We start from the raw sequence: 23,054 nt of genomic DNA on the forward strand, positions 1-23,054 counted from the left end.
TAAAGGTAACGCTGTAAGGCAACATTATCATAAGCCCTTCTAGGGTGTCCAGAATGTGTGCTCTTCACCATGTCATAAGTTAAATGAAAAATTATCATTCATTTGTGTTGATTAACACATGCAGTATCCTAAATCTTTCCTCTCTTTCTAAAGATAAAGTGTAATTAGATGTCAAGTGATAGAGCACTTGTGCTTCTTTAATTTCATGAATTCCTTTGGTTTTCTCCTATGAACTCATTTTTTTCCCTGAGCATTTCCCTCAACGAGACCCAAAACACAGACTGCAAACAAGAAAAGCAGAGGGCTGGGAAGTCAGAAGGCCTGAACTCCAGATCCTGCTCTGTCCCCAAAACTAGGAGAACTTAAAGTCACCATTGAAACTCCTTATCTCTTAGTTCCCTCATCTGACAAATGAGAACACTTGCTGCTTCCTTCACAAGACTATTATGAAAATCAAATGACATCTGTGATTATGAAGTGCTCTAAAAGCTTCAAAATGCTATAAAAACATTAGATACTGTTATAACAATTAATATATACATGAATTCTAGATTCATTATTTATATGAATTGAGGTGGACAGGGGAGCACACAGAGATATTTTTCATTTTAAGTTAACTGAAAAATTAATTCAATCACAAAGAATGAAGAGAAATAAACTAACCTGTCTATATCCTGTTAAAATTTATATTCACAATATCGGGAATTATTTTGTCTCTGAATTAACACTCTATTCACGGTTCTTCAACTTAAAAATTTTAAATTGCATGAATTATCCATGTTCTGTCACTTACAATCTAGGATCTGTAAATGGGGACAATAATAGCACCCACAATGGTGGGACTGATATGAGGATTGAGTCAATATGTACAAAGCACTTAGGACCATGCTGGACCACGGTACCTGCTACGTGAATGTGTGCACTATGGTACAGCAGTGGAGAATCAGCCAGATCTGGGTTCAAACCATTGCTCCAATCTCTACTAGATATGTGATTTGAGGCACAGGTTTTCTCATCTGGATAATGAGGAAAATAATAGTACTTGCACCTCATTGGATTGTTATGAGGATTAAAAAATATATATATGAAGACTGAAAAGATACCTGCTATAGTGAAAGCATTCAATAAGTGGTGGTATTAGTGGCTTTGCTTAGAGTAATAATGTCTAATAGTAGCAATACTGGTAAATGGTGCAGCATCCTAAATTCTTTAATTTTCAGTGGTTTATTTAGGTCAAATACAATTTTGAAGAGACAGCTGCACCAATCTTGGCAGTAGCAACATGTGTGTGATTTAAAAGTGGTAAGTATAGGATCAAGTTCTCAACCACAACCCTACGTTTAACTCCGTTTCAGACTTATCACTGCCAAAATATTTTAAGTAGCCAGAAATACATTTACCCTTGAGAAGCATACAGTTTTTTCCTTTACATTCAGCTTTTTATAATCTCAACTCTCCGACAAAGCTTCCATTGTCTAATCAATCTAGCATGCAACGTTATTCCACTAGAGCAAGGCCATGTGTTTCTAAACAATTTATATGATTTCTCAGTCTTTGTCAACACCATCTTCGCAAATTTGAACGAAAAAGGAAGAGCTCCTGGAAAAGCTTTAAAAAGTCAAGACTAGGGCCGGCCTGGTGACGTAGCTGTTAAGTTTGCATGCTCGGCTTCGACAGCACGGGGTTTGCCAGTTCGGATCCTGGGCTCGGACCTAGGCGCCGCTCATCAAGCCATGCTGAGGCGGCTTCCCACACAGAGCAACTGGAAGGATGTATAGCTATGACATACAACTATCTACTGGGGCTTTGGGGAGACCAAAGGAAAAAAGGAGGAAGATCGGCAACAGATGTTAGCTCAGGGTCAATCTTCCTCAAAAAGAAAAAGAAAGAAATTATGCCAGAGTCCAAAAAAATCTTAAAAAAAAGAAAAAGTTAAGACTTTTCTTCATTTTCATTTCCCCAATTCATTTTCATTTTTCATTTCCCCAAAAGAGAGGGTGGAAGGAAAGGAAAAATTGAAGATCTCTTTTTAAATAGGGGGAAGGATCAAAGAATAGAAAAAGAAATCTCTGGCACTTTTTAGGGCCAAAGGCTAAGAGGACTGTCCTCCTCACCTGGGACTCTACTTGATTCCTCTGTCTTCCCAGCTTCACTTCATAGCCAGAGACAAATATGCTACCTCCTCCTCACTAGAAGGCTTAGAACTGATTTTCAGTTCCTTGTATTTATTATCATACGTTATCCTCTGTCACTTTTTTGGACCTCAAGACAGTTAAATCACAGCTTGCCAAAGGAAAAAAATCTGAAAAACCATGTTCTTATATGCATTTCCTTTTGTACAGACTTCCAAGCTGTCAGGTAGTCTGATGATTGAGAAGACTGGTGACTTCCAGAAGACTACAAAGTGACTCTGAGCCAAGAACCCAAGCCTTCTCTCTCCCCGGGTGGGGGAGCTTCCTCATACTGGCTGTATTTTAGCATCATATTTCTTATGTTTCTGTTTCAAGTTTGTGCTATTTATTCCCATTGCCAAGCAAACTAATCCACTGCTTGTTTTTTATTTTATAACTAAAATATTACATCTTAGAAATCAAAATGTCACTCTCAAACAGCCTTTTGATGAAAGACTAGCACCTGAATTACAAGAGTAGGGGCAAACTTCTCAATATCACTTAGTTTTTTCCCTTCTTATATGCTTATTTTCATAATTTAATTACGTCAGCAGGGGCTAAAATAATGTTACCTTAATTACCTGATTCTTTTATGGCTCCTTACATGCAAGAAGCTTAACTTCATGCCCAATCACTTCAAAAACTTTTGAAAGGATGATTTCCATCACCTATTATACACAAGTGTTTGGTGTACACACAAGTAATAACAGTAAACATAAAATAATTTCCATGTGACAAATATCATTGAAATCCAACAAATCCAACATGTGTCTGCTGAAATCTGAGGAGTTATTCAACAACCTCAAACATTTCAGGGATTCATGTCTCCCCCAAGTCACCTACTCAAGTGTCAAAATAGAGAGAGGGGCGACATAAAATTCTCATCTTACAAAAATCAGGTGCTTTTCAGATATAGAGAAGACTGGAGGGAGAGAATACTGGTCCTTGGACATGAGGGCCCAACAAACTATCTAAAGGATGGAAAATAATAATCCTACCCTCTGAGGTAACCAGCAGGAAAAGTTACCTCTAGATAAAAGATTCCCCCTATTCTGCTTTAAACAAAAAATAATTCTAATTTCATTTGGACAGTTGTTGCTGCTATTTGTTGTTTTTGCTAAGCCACCTACATGTGAAATTTAACTACAGAATTTGGATACCTAGACCACTTAAGTCACATGTCCTACTTCAACAAGAAACAATAAGTATTTGATTAAATGCTCTCCAATAAAAAAATACATAAAAGTAAAATGCAATTACCTTTCCAAAGTCACGAACATCAAACAGGTCAAACGCCTCGAAGAGTTCACTCTTTCTCATTCCAAATGTCTCGCAACAGGCGGTGAGGAATGTCCTTATGTTCTTCAAACAGAGAAACTGAGGAAGGGGAAACAGCTATTAGTATATAGTGAAACATTCCGAAAGCCATCCATCCTCTCCCATACCCAAAATGCTATAACAATGACAAGGAAGAATCAACCAGCTTTCGAGGCTGCTGTTCAATTGCTCCTTCAGCAGTATTTATTGAGTACCCACTCTCTCTCAAGCACAGGCGACACAGCTGTGAACAAGGCAGACAAAATTTCTGCTTTCATGAAACTTACCTTCTAATAAGAGAAGACAGACAAAAACAAACTCAGCAACAAAAACAAAGTAAATATTTTTATTCGCATATGGTGCTAAGCGTAATTGATAAAAATAAAGCCAGAAGGAGGCATCAGGATAAAAGATGGTGGGGGTGGGGTGGCAGGAGCTTAAATGGTTAGAGAAGGCGTCAGTGAAAAGAGGACAGATAAGCAGAGATTTGAAGGTGGTGAAGGAGAAAGCCATGCAGAATTACAAAACAGAGTATTCCAGCCTAAACTAGCATCCCATACCAAGGCCCTGAGGCAGAAGTGTCTAAGGAAGGGGCCAATGTGAAGCAGAGTGAGTGACAAGGAGAAAGGTAGAAGGGAGCAAGAAAGGTAATGGGGTCAGATGATGAAGGACCTTGTTGGACAGGCTTTTACTCTGACTGACATGGGACGTCATTGGCAGCCTTGGGGCAGAGAAGAGAGATGATCTGATGTTCTATAAGGGTCTTTCAGGCTGCTGTTTTGAATATAGATTGAAAGGGGCCAGAGTAAGGATAGAGACAAGGAAAACCAGATAGCAGGCTACTGCAATAATCCAGGTGAGACACAACCGTGGGAAAACCAGATGTTACATTTTGACGATGTTAAATTTGAGATGGCTATTAGTCATCCAGTGGGATGCGGGGCAGCAGGCAACTGAATATACAAGTGGAGTCCAGGGTACAGAAGCATAATCCACACATAACTTTGGGAGTCTTTAGAGTATGCAGAACATTTTTAACCATGACATTGTCTCAGATGACTTTGGGAGAAAGCAGAGGAGAAGACCTGGGGCCAGGCTATCTCAGGGGATCAGGAGAAGTGGAGGAGCCCAGAAAAAGGCTGAGAAAGAGTGACCAGTGAGGAAGAACAGGTTTTCCCTGAAGCCAAGTAAACAAAGCGTTCCTAGGCAGGAGTGATCAACTGTGTCAGCTGCTGCTGATGGTCAAATAAGATTTTGACCAAGCGCTGTCCATGGAATCTGGCAGTGTGAAGGTCATGGGTACACCTGACACAAGCAGGTTCTGTGTGGAGGATCGGGGTGAAAGGCTGCCTGCAGCAAGTCCAAGAGACAATGGGAAGAGAGGAAGTGAAGATGGAATATAGACTCGTGAGGAGTTTTGCTGCAAAGCGGATTGAGGATTGAGGAGGTTGTCAGAGAGGTCAAAGAAGGGCCTTTTAAAAACAATAGAAGCTGTTACAACATGTTTCTATTTTGATGGAAATAACTTGATAGAGAGGGGAAAGTTGGTTATGCAAGAGAGAGGGACAGTCACCCAAATGAAGTTGTTGCGTAGGCAAAGCGGAGGCAGATCTGGTGCTCAAGTGGAGAAGGTGACCTTCAAGAAGAGCATGCTCAGCTCAACAACACTAACAGGAGGGACAAGAGGGAAGGAAAACACTAATGACAACCTGAAAAACCAACAGAACGTACTTTCAGTATCTAAAGGACTCAGATCCACCTAAGCAAAGTACACACATATCCCGAAAGTGAATTCTTTTTGGAAATGGCACACATAAAAATAAAATTATTAACCTCCAAGAACTGAGAGACCTATTAGCTAATTATTGCATCTTTGCTTTCTTTTTTTAAGCACTGTCAATGTTTTATTTTGTTGTGTCTTTCATCTTGGTTTGTTTTTTAATTTGCAGAAAGCATATTTCACCTCCTCTACATTTGAAACAATCAGATTTTTCATGGGCTTAACTCAGATGTAGTTTTAGCCTTTACAGGAATCCTTCTCAGAGGCTTAAATATTTCAGGAGGGGTTAAAACCACAGGGGAAGCATCATAAACCCTTTGATGCACACAGGCAGCAGCCAATGGGCACATGCAGGCACTGCTTTCACTTTAAAAAATTCATAAGAGACCTTTACGATACAGAATCACTCCGCATGTAACTCTTCTACATAGAATTGCTTATTTACAGATTAAAAGCCTTGCATTCTGCCAAGATAGACAATAATTACTCTCTTGAGGATTATGCAACTGCTCTCTTGCAATATTTTTTACATAATTAAGTGTCCAACTCATAGCTCACCAAGGAACAAAGCATAATTGCACATGCCACCCTCTGAAGATTTCTCACCAAACTCAAATTTTCCCCTTGTGTAGGAAAAACTACCGCAGACTTCCACTCCAGCGCTTTGATCATTAATTCAGAAAAGTATTATTATTGAAAGTTAAAAAAAAATATGAAATGCGGTCATTATTGCATGCATACAAGAGAAGATTTAAAAACAGGCCTTCCCTTTACTTCTGGAACCAATCTTAACCTTATTTGCCCCTTAACTGGTTCAATTCTATTAAATTCCACAAATATTTACTGGATTTAAAAAAGGTCACTGGTATGCTCTCGCTTTTCCAGGCAATCCTCAAATTTCGTCACCCCTTTATTTATGTATTTTTTTCAACAGTTTTTGAATGCCTACAGTGTTCCGGACACTGGAAATGCTAAAAATGAATAAGACAAGGCTCTACACCAAGCTTCTCTATTAATCTTATCTGGAGCTTTTCACAGTCATCCAAAATGTGGCTAATAACAGTAGGATCATGCTTCACTTGATGCTTATGGGTGTCCGGCTCTCTGCAAGTACAGAACAGAGTTGAGGGATAAAGGACGGGGGCCTTAATGCCATTGTAGGAGCCCTGGACAGAGCTGGGCCTCACAGCCTGCCTGCCCACCCCAAGACTTCTGCTTTGTTTTCATCATGTTGAACTTTTCCTTTTTCCAGTTTATTTTTAAAAATTTCAAACCAAAAGAAAAGTTGAAAGAATAGTACAACGAACACTCCACTTACTCAACAACTGTAACATACTAGCTATGCTTCTGTGTGCCAATCCTTTCCCTATTTATGGATAAAATTCATTTTGCTGAAGTATTTGGAAGTTGCAGACATCATAATACTTCACTCATAACTAACTCAGCATGCATTTCCTAGGAATAAGGATATTTTCCTACATACCCATAATACTGTTATCACGCCTAAGAAAATTAATAATTTCTTACTATCTAATATCCATTCCATATTCAAAGTTCCTCAATTCCCCACTCAGTGTCTTGTTATATTATTCCACGCCCCCCACCCGCATCTAGAATCCAATTAAGTTTTACCCACTGCATTTGGTTGCTTTGTCTTTGCAGTATCTTTTATCCTCCTGCTTTTTTTTTTAATGACATTAACTTTTTGAAGAGTTCAGACTAGGTGTCTTACAGAATGTCCCACATTTTGCATTTGTCTGATTGTGTCCTCATGACACCATAAACCTGTTCCTCCATCACTTGCATTTCCTGTGAACCAAAAGCTAAGTCTAGATTCGAGTTAAACAGTTTTGGCAAAAATACTTCATACTGTGAACTTGATATTTCATCACATCAGAAGACACAAAACGTTAGGTTATCCCATTATTATCATGCTAAACTTGCTCACTTGATTAAGATGGTTACTGTCACATCTCTCTATTGTAAAGGTACATGTCCCCCTTCTATATCAGTAAAAAACTTGGGGGTAATAATTTGGTACCATGTGGCTATCCTATTTCCCAATAATTTTTCACCATGGATTTAGCATTCAGTGATAATCCTTGCTTCAATTATTCCATATGGGACTGCAAAATAGTGATTTTTCTAATTCTATCATTCTTTCCACATTTATTAACTGGTATTCTTACCTAAAAAAGAGTTTCCCCTGCCCTTTCTCCCCCTCACCATTTTTTTTTTTTGTTTTTGCTTGTGTAATAATCAATTGCCATCATTATTCTTTTTGATGTTCATAATGTCCCAAATTTGTCTACTGGGGGTCCCTTCAAACTGGTTTATGTGCCCTTTTGACATGACTCCATTTTCTTCATTTTTTTATATCAAGTTGTTCCAGGCCCACCTCATATTTTCTCTGCTCTAGTTCTGGAATCAGCCATTTCACCAAGCAGATCTGTTTCCATTCCTACTGTAAATGGTAGTTAGAAACCCAACTCTGAGCACTGGGCTGCTCGTAGATTACATGGGCCAATTACACCAAATAGACCAACAACCCCACCTTTTGCTTAAGCAATCCATCACTTGCAACAGAAAGAGTTAATGTAAACAAGATTGGCCTAACTGATCTCCAATGCATCTCTCAGTTAATTCTATAATTTTCTTTGTGGAATGCATAATAATCAACTCTTCTCTCACTCTGTTAAGAAAAAGGAAACAAGTTCACTGAAGACAACTGATGAACATGAGTTTGTTTTATGCCTAGAGATGTGACTGTGTTTTGACACAATATTATTAGTTTAAGTTTTTCCTCCGTCTGTAAATTCCTTGAGATTAGAAGCCATCTGATAGCCCTTTGTATTACCTGCAGCAACTTAAAACATTCTTCTTCTAGAGATGGTTTATGATGCACAAGGACAAATACATCTCATTATTTCATAACTATACCTGATGTTTGAAAAATTATTCAACTTTGCTAAATCATCTAGTTTATTTACATGAGATAACTTTAGGATTTGTTAGAATTTAGGATTAGGATTTCAGGAATCAGAATAAATAACTTTATGATTTTTTAAATATTAAATGTATCCCTACAAAATAGTTATCAAAATTAAGGATACACAAAAGGTCTAAATAGCATTTTCTCATTTAACAAATATTAATGAGGTGCCTGTTATGTACTAGGCATTATAAAACATGCCCCCAATTAATATTGATGTATTCATTTATTAAACACATGTTAACTGAATGAAACTGCCAATCACTGGTATTTAAAAAAAAAGCAAACATGACCCAAACCCTGTCCTCAAAAGGAATATTCTAGTCAAGCAGAGTATACAGACAAATGAATGCACAGTTACACAATAGCATGGCAACTGCTATGAAGAAGGCATTCAAGGTTCTTTGGGAGTCCTGGAGCATGAGAGACACTTATTTCTGGAATAAGTGATAGATGAGATGAGACCTGAAAGATGAGTGGGAGTCAGCCAGAAGAGGAGGACTGGCTGATGTTCAGGGAGGGAAAGGAAATTGTCAGACTCGGGGTAGAAGGGTGTTCCAAGTAAAGAGCACAGCGTGCGCATGAGCACAAGACAAGGCATGGACTACTGGGGGCAGTGGAAGCGGTTCAGAACAGACACAACACTCTGCAGCTGAGCGGTGAGAACAGGTCTGGACAGGGGAGGTGGGACTTACACAGCAAGCCAAAGGGATCTGGGCTTTACCCTAGAAGACGTGGTGAGGTTAAAGAGTTTTAAATAAGAGAGTGGAATACTCAGCTTTGCATTTTATAACTATTGTTATAGTAATTTAAGTGCTTACTGTGTACCAAGCTCTACGCTAAATGTTTATGTTATTTAATCCTCATAACAACTCAATTAGGAAAGTTTTAAGTTTTTTCTTTTATATATACTGAAGCTTAGATGTTTACCCAAGTTGATATAACTGCATTTGCCAAAGTAATGGAGTCATGATTCGAATCCAGCCATTCTGGCTACAGAGCCCATATCCTTAACTACTACGTTATACTAGCTGCATTTTGCAGTTTGCAGAATTAAATGTTTTCCTTTTCTCTTTATTAGGTAGATAATTTGGGGTAGGTAGGCAAGACAAGGACAATTAGGATGCTGTCATATTTATTTAATGGAAAAATTATGGTGTTTTGACTAAGATGGTAGAAGGAGGAATGGAGAGAACTCTAAGAGGCAATACGGAAAGGAAATACCTGGTAATTGACAGAATATGATGTATGGAGTGGGGGGAGTGGGAGAGAAAAGAGAAGAATTAAGAATTACAGCCATGGCTGTCTTGGGCACTGCATGGACAGTAGGGGCATCCACTGACAATGGTAACTTAGCAAGTAGGGGGACAGGCTGTGTGAAAAGAAAACACAGATTGAGTCAATTAACTCATCTTCACATATGGAAAGTCCCACTAATGAGATGCTGCCTAACCTCTCTCCCAGGTATATCCAGTGACAAGTGACATATTCTAATAACACAGCCACCAGTCCTCAACCACCATGCTCATCCTCTCGGCCTCTTCAGAAATACATTAACAGCTTGCTTATTTATTACAAGTTAAAGAATTAAAATGGTAAAAAAGCACTCCACAAAGGTGCAAATAACCTTCAAAGAAGAAAGTTAACATCATCAACATCTAAGACAGCGTAAAATTATACATCAGGCCACAGTTCTCTAGGTCTCATAACCAGATAGCTATCACAACAGACGAAACTAAGTGGCTTTTCAAGGTGCAGCCTCCGTGTTACCACTTCAATACTGATGTTACAGAAAGGAAACATTTAAAGGTCAGACTGCTCAAGTTTACTATAAAACTCCGAAAGAATCTCTCTTTTCCCTCTACTCCTTTTATAAAGTGTATGGTTTCCTTTTATAAAGTGTATGGTCTCCTTTTTCTCCATGTCTATAAGAGTCATTTTGACTATTCTCAACGATATGAATGCAAACAGGATCGCTTCCCTTTTTTTATTTAAAAGAATCAACATTTACTTCTCTAAAATTGTTAGCAATAATGGACTAGTTGTGTTAACTGAGGCTACATAACAGGAAAAACCTCCACAGCTTATTGTGAAATGAGTTACTTCAATCTCAACTGAGAAATGATATCTCACGGGAAGGTCGACGATTTCTAACACAGCTTCTCAACCATGCAGACTTGCTGACATACTGCAATTTTCATAAGGACCTATACCAACAGCCAGGCAGTCTGATGAAGAAAATAGTTCTCAGGGTCTCATTTCTTGGTAGGACACTTATTATCGCTTGAAGGAGAGACTCTGAATTTGAGAGTTTGGCATCATCCGAATTATCAGTGGCCGTTAATAGGCTGATTGACAGTTTTATTTATTTATTGTGTGTGTGTGTGTGTGCGTGTGTGTGTGTGTGTGAGGAAGATCAGCCCTGAGCTAACATCTGCCAATCCTCCTCTTTTCTGCTAAGGAAGACTGGCCCTGGACTAACATCCATGCCCATCTTCCTCTACGTTATATGGGACGCCGCCACAGCATGGCTTAACAAGCGGTGCGTCAGTGCGTGCCCAGGATCCGAATCGGCGAACCCTGGGCTGCCGTAGCAGAGCGCGCCTGCACTTAACTGCCAGCCCCTGATTAACAGTTTTAAAAGGCACAGAAGAGACCATGATGAAGCCCATTTACAAATATTAAAGTACAAGAAGAGTTTTCTTTCTTGGTTGAGCCAGAGCTTAGACTTTATCAAATCTCTCCCTAGTACCCCTGTCATTCTAACTCCTCCTCTATCCCTCTCCAAAGGGCTCAAAATCATCCTTTGTAGAACTAGTAGGCAGGAAGACATGGAAGGGAAATACTAATAAATCAAATTTCCCCCTTACTAGGGTTTTCTATTTGTGTCCCTTTCACCATAGCTTCCCTTCTCTCCCTCTACATTTGTCTTTTAAAATTAGGTGAGCTAAATCTTACGACTTTTAGAAACTTAAAAAGAAAGGAAATAAAAGAAGAATGATTTTTATTTGTATGGAGACTTCATTTGCCCTTTTCCCTTGTGAGTCTGTGGGTCCCAATGGAAGGGGCATTGTTCTATGAAGAAATCACACCTACAGATGCCTTCTGAATAATTATAAAATAAGTATGCTGCACTTAGCATCAGTTCAGGACAGCACAATATCTTCAAATTATTTTCCTCTTGATCCTATTATTATAAATAAATGAAGACTCTAAAGACACTCATGAAAGCAAGCCAGAAATGAAGGAGGGTTGTATCTTAGCTCTAATTTTGCACTCAAATCACTAAACCAAAACTCCCCTATTTTCAGTCAACTAAAAGCCAATATTTCCATTTTGACTATTGTCCAGGCTGCGACTCATTTTTAACAGATAAAATTTTTTTACTTAATCAAAAATATAGTAATTTAATAATATTTAAAGTTATAGCCTTTTTTTTTCCATTTTTCTTCAATGATAAAGTATTTTTATGGGTTATATGTAACTTTATTGAAACAATTAAGCACATAAATGTGGGGCAAAGTTGTAAAAACACACGCATCCCGTACACTCTAGCACCTGGCTCACACCTGTGATAATGTCTTTTTTTTTTTAACAGTTTTATTTATTTATTTCTTTATTATTTGTGTGTGTGCATGTGAGGAAGATCAGCCCTGAGCTAACATCCATGCTAATCCTTCTCTTTTTGCTGAGGAAGACCGGCTCTGAGCTAACATCTATTGTCAATCCTCCTCCTTTTTTTTTTCCCCCAAAGCCCCAGTAGATAGTTGTATGTCAACTATAGTTGCACATCCTTCTAGTTGCTGTATGTGGGACGCTGCCTCAGCATGGCCGGAGAAGTGGTGGTCGGTGCGCGCTCAGGATCCGAACCCGGGCCGCCAGTAGCGGAGCGCGCGCACTTAACTGCTAAGCCACGGGGCCAGCCCCTATAATAACGTCTTGACTATACATTTTTCAGAGTAGAGACTATGTTTATTTCATCTCTATATCCCCACAGCTTTCATAACCGACACATATTTGAATAAATTGATCAATGAATGATGACACAGTTTATCTGGATAAAAAAATAAACAGCAACCTTTCCTTGACAGCCAGGGAACTCATAGTGAAATTTTACATTAAATTGTCATTGTATCTTCTTACTTATATGTTAGTTATCAATATGTCTTTCTTTATTAAATTACCTCAAAAACTTTTTTAGAAGTTGGCGATGTTAATAATAATAAATAAAATAAAGATTTTAGGGGAGAAAAAGGGAAAAGAAAGGAGGAGGATTAGCAATAGATGTTAGCTCAGGGCCGGTCTTCCTCAGCAAAAAGAGGAGGATTGGCAGGGATGTTAGTTCAGGGCTGATCTTCCTCACAAAAAATAAATAAATAAATAAATAAAGATTCTAAATTATTAAGCAGTTATGTTCATAAGCATCATCTCTAGTCTGGGTTGTCAGCCTCTGGTGTGTACTCAATGATGGCCCGGTAACTGATTGTCAGGGTCCCTGGCCAGCTGTCACCATAACACACACACACATAAGCCCTCTGCTGCTTTCAACAGCTTTTGTCTTCATGAGAGGGAGCACTGTACCCCTCTCCCTTGGCAGGAACTTACACCCTCAGTTTGAAGGGTATCTGTCAACCTCGGCATTAGCCCCTGGACACAAAAAAAGAAAAGGTTAACAAACAGCATCTTTAATCCTCCTTATGTGTTTCTAGTCTTTGCACTGAAAAACTGAATGCCTGGGAAGTACAAAGGTCAAAATTAGCCTGAAACATCTGTTTTACTAAGTTTATTAACCTGCTAATAAAAGCAATACATGCCACTGCCTTTAACGACAAAAAGTAACACTCAACCATACTGTTAGCCGGAACACAACTAGACTGAAGCACACTAAAGATGGCCCAATCTACATTCCAGAGAAGATTTCCTATTACAGGTACAGAAAAACAGGCACTTATGCAGTAGCTAAAAGTCAGGATTTTGATATTGGTGGGAGTAGTAACAGCATGGCAATAGCAGCAGTGATAGTAATAATAAGAGTAGAATGAAGCAGTGGTAGTAGTCAGAGGGGCAGTGATGGCAGTATCAGCTGCTAATGTGAACATGGGGGTGAAAATCAGTCTCTCACATGCCCATCTAGTGTGAAATGGACTGCCCTCCCAAGGCAGAGGATCCTCAGAACAGCACACCAGCCTCGAGAACCACCCCCTGAGAAGCAGGGAGTGAGAATCACCACTATCGTGTTACCCCAGAAGGAGGGGAGCTGTGGTGGTCCCTCGCTAGAGACAACACGCAGAGTAAGGAAGAAGCTTGTGGTGACACAAATCTATGTTGCTTTAGAGATGAGTCTTACAAATCCATTAATCCAGAGAACTAAAACAAAACTTAAGTGTGTTTGAGTCTGATCTAAAAGGAAGAGAGCTGTATGCAAACGAAAACAAGGAGGTCTGACTGCAAGTGACCCACCTCAGGCACCTCCCGTTCCCACAAAGAGCCACCTGAGGAGGCAGCCACAGAACTCCTCAGACTTCCTGAAGCACAGCTGAGGAGTCCCCATCCTCTCCATCTTTACTGCTTAGCCCACCATTGCCTACCCGCCACCCCTTCCACCTCACCGCATGGTACAGCCCAGCAGGACTTGAGTGGCAGGAGATACAAAAGGGAAGTAAAGAATGGAGGGGCAAGTCAAGCCTGAGTCTCTCCCTCCTCATTTAATTGGCCCTGAATCTATGGAATAGGTACTATTATAATTCCCATGTATAGATGAGGCAACTGAGGCACAGAGAGGTAAAGTAACTGGCCCTATGTCAAATGGCCAGTAAATGGGGGAGCAAAGTTTCAAAGCCAGGCTGTTGCTCCAAGGGCCATGCCTTTAACAACGATGACATTCTGTCTCCTGTGTGGAGACACTGCCTAAGCCAGGGAGCTGGGAGTCACAGGGCCTGCCCTCTAGGGGATGAGAGTCTTGTGAGGGAGAGAAACAAACAACAGAGACAGCATTTCAATTCCAGTGTGACAAGTAGAGAGGCAAGCACTGGGTTTAGTGAGAGCACAAAGGAAGCTCTCCGTCTGATGAAGGGGGTAGGTTGAGATTCATTCCTCCAAGGAAGTGGCTGAACTCAGCGTCCGAGGATGAACAAAAGGTCCTGAGAAATGGTAGGGGGAGAAGCAAAGGCCTGGCCTTTTGGAGGAAATGCAGTAATTCACGCCTCTGCAGCGAATGCAGGCAAGAGCCACAGGAGATGAATGAGGCTGGAAAAGTAGGCAGGGGCCGGATCCCAACTGGAACTCAGAATTCATTTCTCCAAAAGGACAAGGCAATGCCTCATAATAATGTTTATGACTCTACAAACATCAGTGAGTGTAAACGTGTATGTCCTAGGTCTGGCACTAAGCACTTTCCATGCAATATCTCAGTTAATGCACATAACAACCCTATGAGGAAGACTCTATTATTCCATTCTATACACGGGGAATTGAGACACAGTAAATAACCCAAGGTCATGGTAGCAAAGAACTAGTAGAGCCAAACCCGAGCCCTGCCAGCACTCTTCCCCACCATGCTACTCTGCCTGCATGGGGGAGGGGGGAGGGTCGACAACAGGGTTAGGACCAAACAGCAGGCACCTGTGGCTTAAACAGACTTGGCATCTGCCCTAAGAAAAGCCTGGAGAACACCACTCCTCCGGAAAACATATTACAGCCAACTTCAATTGTTGCAGCAAAGTTCAGGACTTCCTTTATTCTCCTTTGCCCACCAAGGTTTAAGAAATCTAAGAGGATAACTGAGCTAAGATGGGTTCCCCACCCTTCAGTCCCCCCAAACACATCCCAGAGATGTGTCACTGCACTGCACCAGTATTTAGGATAAACTAACAAACACTTCAAAAAACAAAAACAAACCTGTACTTGGGAAAAACTTTAAAAATGAGGATTTTTAAGAAATATAACAAAAACACACCTGGAAGCATTACATTAACACATGTTCTACCAACTATATTTTTTCTATTCAAAGGCAAAAAAAATAAGGAAAGTACAATTTGCTTTCCTTAAATACAAGCTAGTTAAACTAGAAATAGATGGTATGTTTGTCAGTGCTTTTTCACAAGTCAAAGAACACTCTTCTCAGAGGTTTACCCACAACCCAAGGCTCTGGGACAATTCACACCTTGGCGTGGACACTCTTCAGTCTGGAGGCTCCACAAACCCCATCAGTGAGCAGCAACAGAGGGTGACTGCAGCCCATTACTCAGGCAGCATACTTGAGGAAAGCTCTGGGAAGCCAGCTTTGATCTGAATGGGTTCCACCATGGACTGAATTGAGCACTTTTTTCCGGCTGTAGTGACCTACCAAGCGAATGTTATTAAAAACAGCAATATCAAGAACATTTAGTCTGGTTTTAAATTATTGTATCAGGACTGTATTAAATATTCCAATAATTGTTCTTTGGGATAGAAATGTGCCCCCAATACATAAAATCAGCAATTATTCATTCTGACTTTTTATGGATATTCTAGGAAATCTAAAATCTAATATTCTGTCTTTCTATCTCCATAAATGCCCCCCAAATCCCCATATCAAAACACCCAAACTACATCTCTCATATGGCCTTTCATGCTCAGAAAAACTTTTAAATATTTTGCCAGCCTTATGTCTTAATTTTCAGTTCAAAACCTTGTTCATGTCAAGCCAGGGCCAGTACGAGATCCCAGCCCACGCACCAAAGTCACCCACTGCTCAGATGCTTGGGTCTCTCTCATGTCTCATGACCTTGACTTTGTTTGACCTTCTTACCAAGACTATATATGTATTAATTTTTCTGAAACACCTTTAATCTTTCCAGTTCATTTTCTGCTTTGTCTTTTTTTGTGTGTGACGAAGTGGGAAAACTACATTGTTAAATTTGGAATAATTATTAATTTTATAAAATACCAGATTATCTGGGCTCCAGCCAGTCTGTTATCCTGGTTCTATCTCAAAATTTTTGGAGGTTATTTTGTAAAATATCCTTAGGATTATACTTAAGAATAGCTATGTTAATTCTTGTATATAAAGTAAAATGAATGATTAATGGCTGCTTTATAATCTTGAAAACATTATTACATTTACTGGCACAATAAAATAATACAGAGAACATTGTTATTAACCATATACTGTGACATTTTTATTGAAAGAGGTAATCTATAACACAGCTAAGAATGAAGCATATACATTTCCCCAAGTAATTTCAACTTCAGGGGAAAAAAATGCATTTTAGAGAAAAAACTTTTCTCTAAAATTAACCAACAAAAAATGTTTTAACTGCATGCAGATCAGCAGAATACTTAACTCTAGACTAAGCAACATCCCTTCCCCTCTTCCTTCTCTCACCTACAAAGGAGAATATCACTTTATTTCTTAACGCCTTTCAGCAGGCTTCTTCTACACACTGAATAACTTTGAGCAAATTTAAATAACTGAATAACTTTGGAAAAAAATTTTTCTCATACAGATCAGTCATTGTTTTCCTGTGCCAAATTACATTCTATTTTCCGCCCACATTTCTACCCTCTCTTATTGTTATTCTATCTGCACCCACACCCCTCCCAATTTAGCATCATCTCCAAATTTTATGCAAATTATACTTATCACTTTTGATTTTATCACCTGAGAGAGACAATTCTTTATGATTTATGCTCCAGGTTTTAGCTCTGCCTGCTATCTCACAATTTATTTTATTAAAATAAAGTTGCAGTTTTTTCTAAGTTACATAGGATTTGCACTAAAATCACTATATTAACAAGAACTGAACTATAGCTCATATTTTTATCTATCATATATATTATCTGTATATTTATACATACACATGCATGCACACAATTTTTTTCTTAATAAATATCACTACTTCTATATATTTCCTTCTGGAAATATTAACCAAGTAGAATACTTAACCAGGTAGAAATACATCCTAATTAAAAGAAAGCACTCCTTAGCCTTCTTTTTCCCATCTTTTTCTTAGCCTTCCAATCAACTCTGCCATCTCTAAATCCAGGAGATTTGTACTCTGTTTAGAAAACCTGTTCAATAATCATCAATACCTCTCACCACATTATCACCACACCTGTCTTGAGCTCACTACCAAATTAACAATGTTTTATTTCCAGTGTTTATTTTCCAGGTAATGGAAAAATCTAAAAAGAAAAAATAAATGGATTAACCCAAGTTCTGTGAATTCCACAGCCAGATATCTGTAGTCTTCCTTCTTTAAGTCCAATCTCCTGGTGAACTTAATTCCAATGAATTAAATGTTTTATTCTTCTTTATCCCCAATCGTCTAATACCTTCACTTCCACAGTCTCCAAATCTGCACCCAACTTAGCCATTTTTTCACCAAAAATTGAAGATACTTCAGATCATACAATTTCTTAAACAGACTGTACTAGATCATTCTAGAACTATCTTCTCCATGTAAATAATGACACGCTGTTTCTTCAGCAGTAGTTATCTACTGCCACTCTCGTCCCATAAAGCAGACGTGGAGTAGGTTTTTGTGGGGTTTCTAATTTTGTTTTTTATCCAACACCGATTAAAATGCTGTGTTATGTGATTTTTAAACAATAATTTGCAAATGTAATTCCCTCTGCCTAGAATGGCATTTCTGCAGGAAGACCATTGTCTTGATTTACCATGGACAGTCTTTGTTTAAGATCTGTTGTCCTACTGCAATCGTTGATAGTCTCTCTTTTATTAAAAAAAAATTTCTTGTTTTGACAATAAATTACATAGTCATTCTTCCTTTCTTCTTTCTCTCCCTAGAATATTCCTCATCTTTCACAACACCAAATCGAATTACACTTCTGTGTTAAGCCATCCTTGATAACTCCAGGTAGAGCTGGTCATTCTCTCCTCTCAGAGGTTTTAATCACTTTAATCATATATCATTATAAAATGTACCAAATTTTATAGTACCAGAATTTTTCATTCATTGTTATATCCTGAACATAGCCTAACACAGGGCAAGTACTATATATATATATATATATATATATATATATATATATATATATATATATATATATATATATATACATTTACAGTCATGTGTCACTTAACGACAGGGATAGGTTCTGAGAAATGGGTTGTTAGGCAGTTTCATCCTCATGCAAATATCACAGAGCATACTTACACAAACCTAGATGGTATAGCCTGCTACACATCTAGGCTATATGGTACTTATGGGACCACCGTTGTATATGCATGTATATGACTGAAATGTCGTTATGCGGCACATAACTGTATACACATATATACACACACACACACGCACACACACAAAACATACTGAATATATAGGGGAATAAGAACTAGGAACAAAAGACCTGGATGCAAATCCTGGCTCTGCCATCAAGAACTGTGTGGTTGTAAGGAAGTAATTCAGTATAGTGCTTAAGAATGGATTCAGGGGTCAGACAGGCCTGCACTCAAAACACCCACCCACTGGCTAAGTGAACTTAGGAAGTTTACTTGACTTCTAAGCCCCAAACTATAAAATGTAGATAATTCTACCTTCTTCCATAGAACAGTACTCAGTCTACTGAAATTATGTCTGTCAAGCATAATTTTAGTAAGCAGCAAGTGTTCACTACATATTGGTATTTATTATAAAGTGATATATCAATGAAATAAAATATATTCCCAATTTTATACGACTAATATGTCATAATAGAATACCACTGTTAGCAGAACTGTCATTATTAGGCAATCATTTAACCCCTGTGAGTCTTTATAAATGGTTTCTCCATTTCTAAAACGGGGATAATCATATTTCCCTAACAGGTCTGTTGTATTAGGTGAGATAATCTACAAGACATCTAAGTTTCATTAATTCGTCTCATTCATTAAGCACTGACTGAGTGCCCATTAACTGCTAGGCACCTTGTTAAGCACAGGCTGATTCCAAAGATACTAGGGCTGATACAAGGATAGATGCCAAAGATACAAGAGAAGATAGACAAGCCCCTTCTCTCAAGAAGTTCACAGTCCAAGGATCAGCATACAACCTTAAGAACTTGTGGAAATGTAAGCATCATTACTATTCTCTTCACTCTCCTGTAAACTTCCTTTCTCTGACTTTTCTGGTTCTTTTCTTTTCCTTCAACTTCCTCCTACTATCTGAATCTAGGCTATATTTAAAATATTACTGACCTTATATAAGAAAAAAAAAGATAAAAAGTGAGTTATGGAGGGGATAGACTACTATATATCTATATATAAAGACTGCAATAAATGCACTAAATTAATATGCACTCATTAAAAATTATAGACATCCAGAGGCCAGGCCAATGGCATAGTGGTTAAGTTCGTGCACTCCACTTCAGTGCGGAGTTCCCAGGTTTGGATCCTGGGCACAGACCAACACACCACTTGTCAAGCTATGCTGTGGTGGCAACCCATATAAAGTAGAGGTGGATGGGCATGGATGTTAGCCCAGGGCTAACATCCTCAGGGCTAATCTTCCTCAGCAAAAAAAAAGAGGAAGATTGGCAATGGATGTTAAATCAGGGCTAATCTTCCTCACACACACAAAAATATATATATATAGGCATCCTATGAAATTATTTTGTGATTAAATATTTTTCCTTGAACTTCTGCAAATCAAGTATTGGTCTTGCTCATGTCATACTCCCTGCTCTCGAGTCTGAAGAAGACAAAGATAACTTTTTCTTGGCCTAGATTTTCCCCCAATCCTATACCCATTTTACTCTTTTTTCCAGCTTTATTGAGATATATTGACATATAACATTGTAAAAGTTTTAAGGTATACAACATGTCGACTTAACTCACTTACATATTGCAAAATGATTACCATCAGATCGTTAGCTAACACTTCCATCACATCACATAATTTCAATTTCTTTTTTGTCCAACATCCATTTTAAATGTTAGCATTAGTGTTTCGATGTTAGCTTTACTTGTCTCTTTCCCATGTACTCACCTATATTGGGTTTAGGACTAGGCTAAGTGCTGCCTAGCCTCTAGTGGCTAATATAAAGAATCTTCCAGATGATTCTGAATGGAAACAACCAGAATAGTTCTACCAAAACCAGGAAGTACAAAAATAAAAAATGTATTCATAGTAAAAAATTTGGTCAAGTTGCTAAAGCCCAAGTGTCACCCTACAAAGAAAATAATACTCAGGAGTCAGATGTTCACACCGTCAGTTATTCTGTCACTGACCATTTTCATTTCTAGCATTACAATTTTATTTTGGGACTATTTTGTAAGAATCCATAAAAACATTTAAAATGATTTTCTATTAATATTTTTCTAGACTAAATTTTAAATATTTACTTCTTTTTAAAGTTTGATTTTTATACGTCTAGGAAAATACCTTTCCCAGGAGTACTCATCTCAGGGCAAAAGAGTGTTTGCTTAAAAGTAATCTACTTCTGCAGAGCCCATGTGTTCTTCTGAGCAAGGTTATCTGGAACCTATTTTTAAAAGATTAAGCGCCAAATATGGCATTGTTCTTACCATATCCAACATTTTTCCTAAGTAGGCTGCTATATTCATTAATATCCCCACAAAATAACAAAACTACACAAGATAAATGTCAAGGCCGCCTCCACGCAAGAACAGCACATCATGATTTACCATGAGCACATCGGGTGCTGTAAAGGAAGTCTCCTAGCAGGTGAAGGTAAGTCGTATCAAAGCCAGTCAAAGCGCCCGTAGCTGCAACAGTTTAATGGCTGCCACTGCCATCCTTCAAAAGCATTCTTGTAAATAGTTAAATTATTTTCCATAACAGACTAGAGATGGACATTCCTTAGCATTTCAGGCACGAACATTTGCTAAAGCCCATATTCCAAACAAATGGTATATTAAATGCTTATTCCTTTAAAGTAAATTTTCACACATGGATAACTCTGAGGAAAAATCTCATTCAGTAGTTCTCACTGCATAGAGTAAATGTGAAAACTAGATAAAAACGCAATTTTCAGTACTCAAAGAAGAAAAGGGAGAAGGAGAAAAAATACAAATTTAAAGTGGCACCAATTTATCGTTAAGTAAAACGTCCACTTATGACAGATTTTTTTCCTGACTGTGGAAAATTTCAGCACAAGTTCTTGATATCCCAATTAAAATCAACTAAAATCTCATTATAAGCAAAATAATACAAATCTTATTATACTAGACATTTCATTATGATGAAATTAAGTGTTTGGAAAAACAAAATGATTCCTATATCTTACCAGGCAGCCCACAAGGAAAAAGGGAGGGGAGTCAGGAGAGAGAAAAAGAGGGAAAATCTGGTTATGTTACTCTCTATAATTAAAAATTAAGGACAATAAATGCTTTCCTAGTAATTGTTATTTTTTTAACGGCAGATGTCAAATGCTACAGTATTTTACCTGAAACAGTCACTGAAAGACATCTTAAATTTCACACTATTTGCTCACGAGTTAATACAATTATCAAATGTACCTTCTCACACATTTTCCCCACAGAGGTACCCCTAATGGCAGAGGAGAATAAACTCATTTCTCTGGTGTTCTGGTTGCCTGAAGCTGCCCAGCCCACCACACACCCAGAATTTCTTTATCATATGGAAATTTTGCCTTCTAGCCCAGTAGATAGTCATGTGTAATACAAAACGTGTTGTCAATTATTTACCATCGATTCAAGCCCTTCTCCCCTCCACTGTCCAAACCTCCCATAAAGTCTGCTACCAACCCAAGTGCTTAGTGAGAGGATCCGGGGAGTGAGGAGAAATCAAGAGGAAGGCCCTGAGTTGTCCCAGTCAGTTTGAGATCTAGAGAAAAAAAGAGCTCTGGGGAGGCAGGGAAGCAGGAGCTAGAAGTGGGGCCACAGTGACTGCGAGAACTTAAGCCCCAAGCCTGCAGAGACTTCTTAGAGAAGGCACTGGACTCCTACCCACAGGACATGAGATGGCAGCTAAAACCAACCTGATTTCCTCAAAGGCAAAGAGAACCATAACTAATATTCGGATTCTACTTATAGTCATTTGTCACTTTACAACGGGGATGTGTTCTGAGAAATGCATCGTTAGGCGATTTCTTCATCGTGTGAACATCACAGAGTATACTTACACAAACCTAGATGGTATAGCCTGCTACACACCTAGGCTATATGGTACTGATCTTATGGGAACACCATCGTATATGCAGTCTGTCATTGACCAAACCATTGTTACACAGCGCAAGACTGCATTGTACTTACAAAAGTGTTCCTTCATATCATTTGTCATCTGCTGCAGTAAAAATAATGCAAGAATTTAAATAATAATAATAATTAGTAGCAGTAACGTTTATACAGGTCTTACTATGTGGTAGGCACCATTCTAAGCATAAATGTGGGCATACATACGCATACACACACACACGCAGTGGGTGCGCCCTTTCAATCCTCACAAAAATCCTTGAGGTTGCTATCCCCATTTTACAGATGACAAAGCAGAGATAGAGAAAGGTCAAACTCTTGCCCAAGATCATATAGCCAATAAGAGGAGGAGCAGGAATTCAAACTGAGGGAGGTTGGCTTCATAGTTACTACTCTAACCACCACTTTTAGATATTCTAATGACACAGGAAAGAAAATTCTAGGTGATCGGCTACTTCATTGATTTCTGGACACTTCTGAAAGATTTATAATAAACAAAAGAGAGTAACATTATTTACATTTTATTAAATAACAATCCCACTCTAACCATATGTCTTTCTTATTCAGAAATCAATTACATAGAGATTTTGCATACTTTTGTACAACTTAAATTTTATATCTAGTAAACATGAATCA

The 23,054-nt window shown here is 38.5% G+C and overlaps 1 protein-coding gene across 1 annotated transcript in view; it reads right to left on the reverse strand.

Moving 5' to 3' along the window:
• Positions 1-23,054, reverse strand: part of VAV3 (vav guanine nucleotide exchange factor 3) — a 352,245-nt gene that overhangs the window by 266,763 nt on the left and 62,428 nt on the right. The window contains exon 2 of the mRNA XM_058538664.1: positions 3,432-3,548. Within this exon, the coding sequence (XP_058394647.1) occupies positions 3,432-3,548 (117 nt within the window). The remainder of the gene's footprint in view (positions 1-3,431; positions 3,549-23,054) is intronic.

The sequence above is a fragment of the Diceros bicornis genome, chromosome 4, assembly GCF_020826845.1.
Source record: "Diceros bicornis minor isolate mBicDic1 chromosome 4, mDicBic1.mat.cur, whole genome shotgun sequence".
Taxonomy (NCBI): Eukaryota; Metazoa; Chordata; class Mammalia; order Perissodactyla; family Rhinocerotidae; genus Diceros; species Diceros bicornis.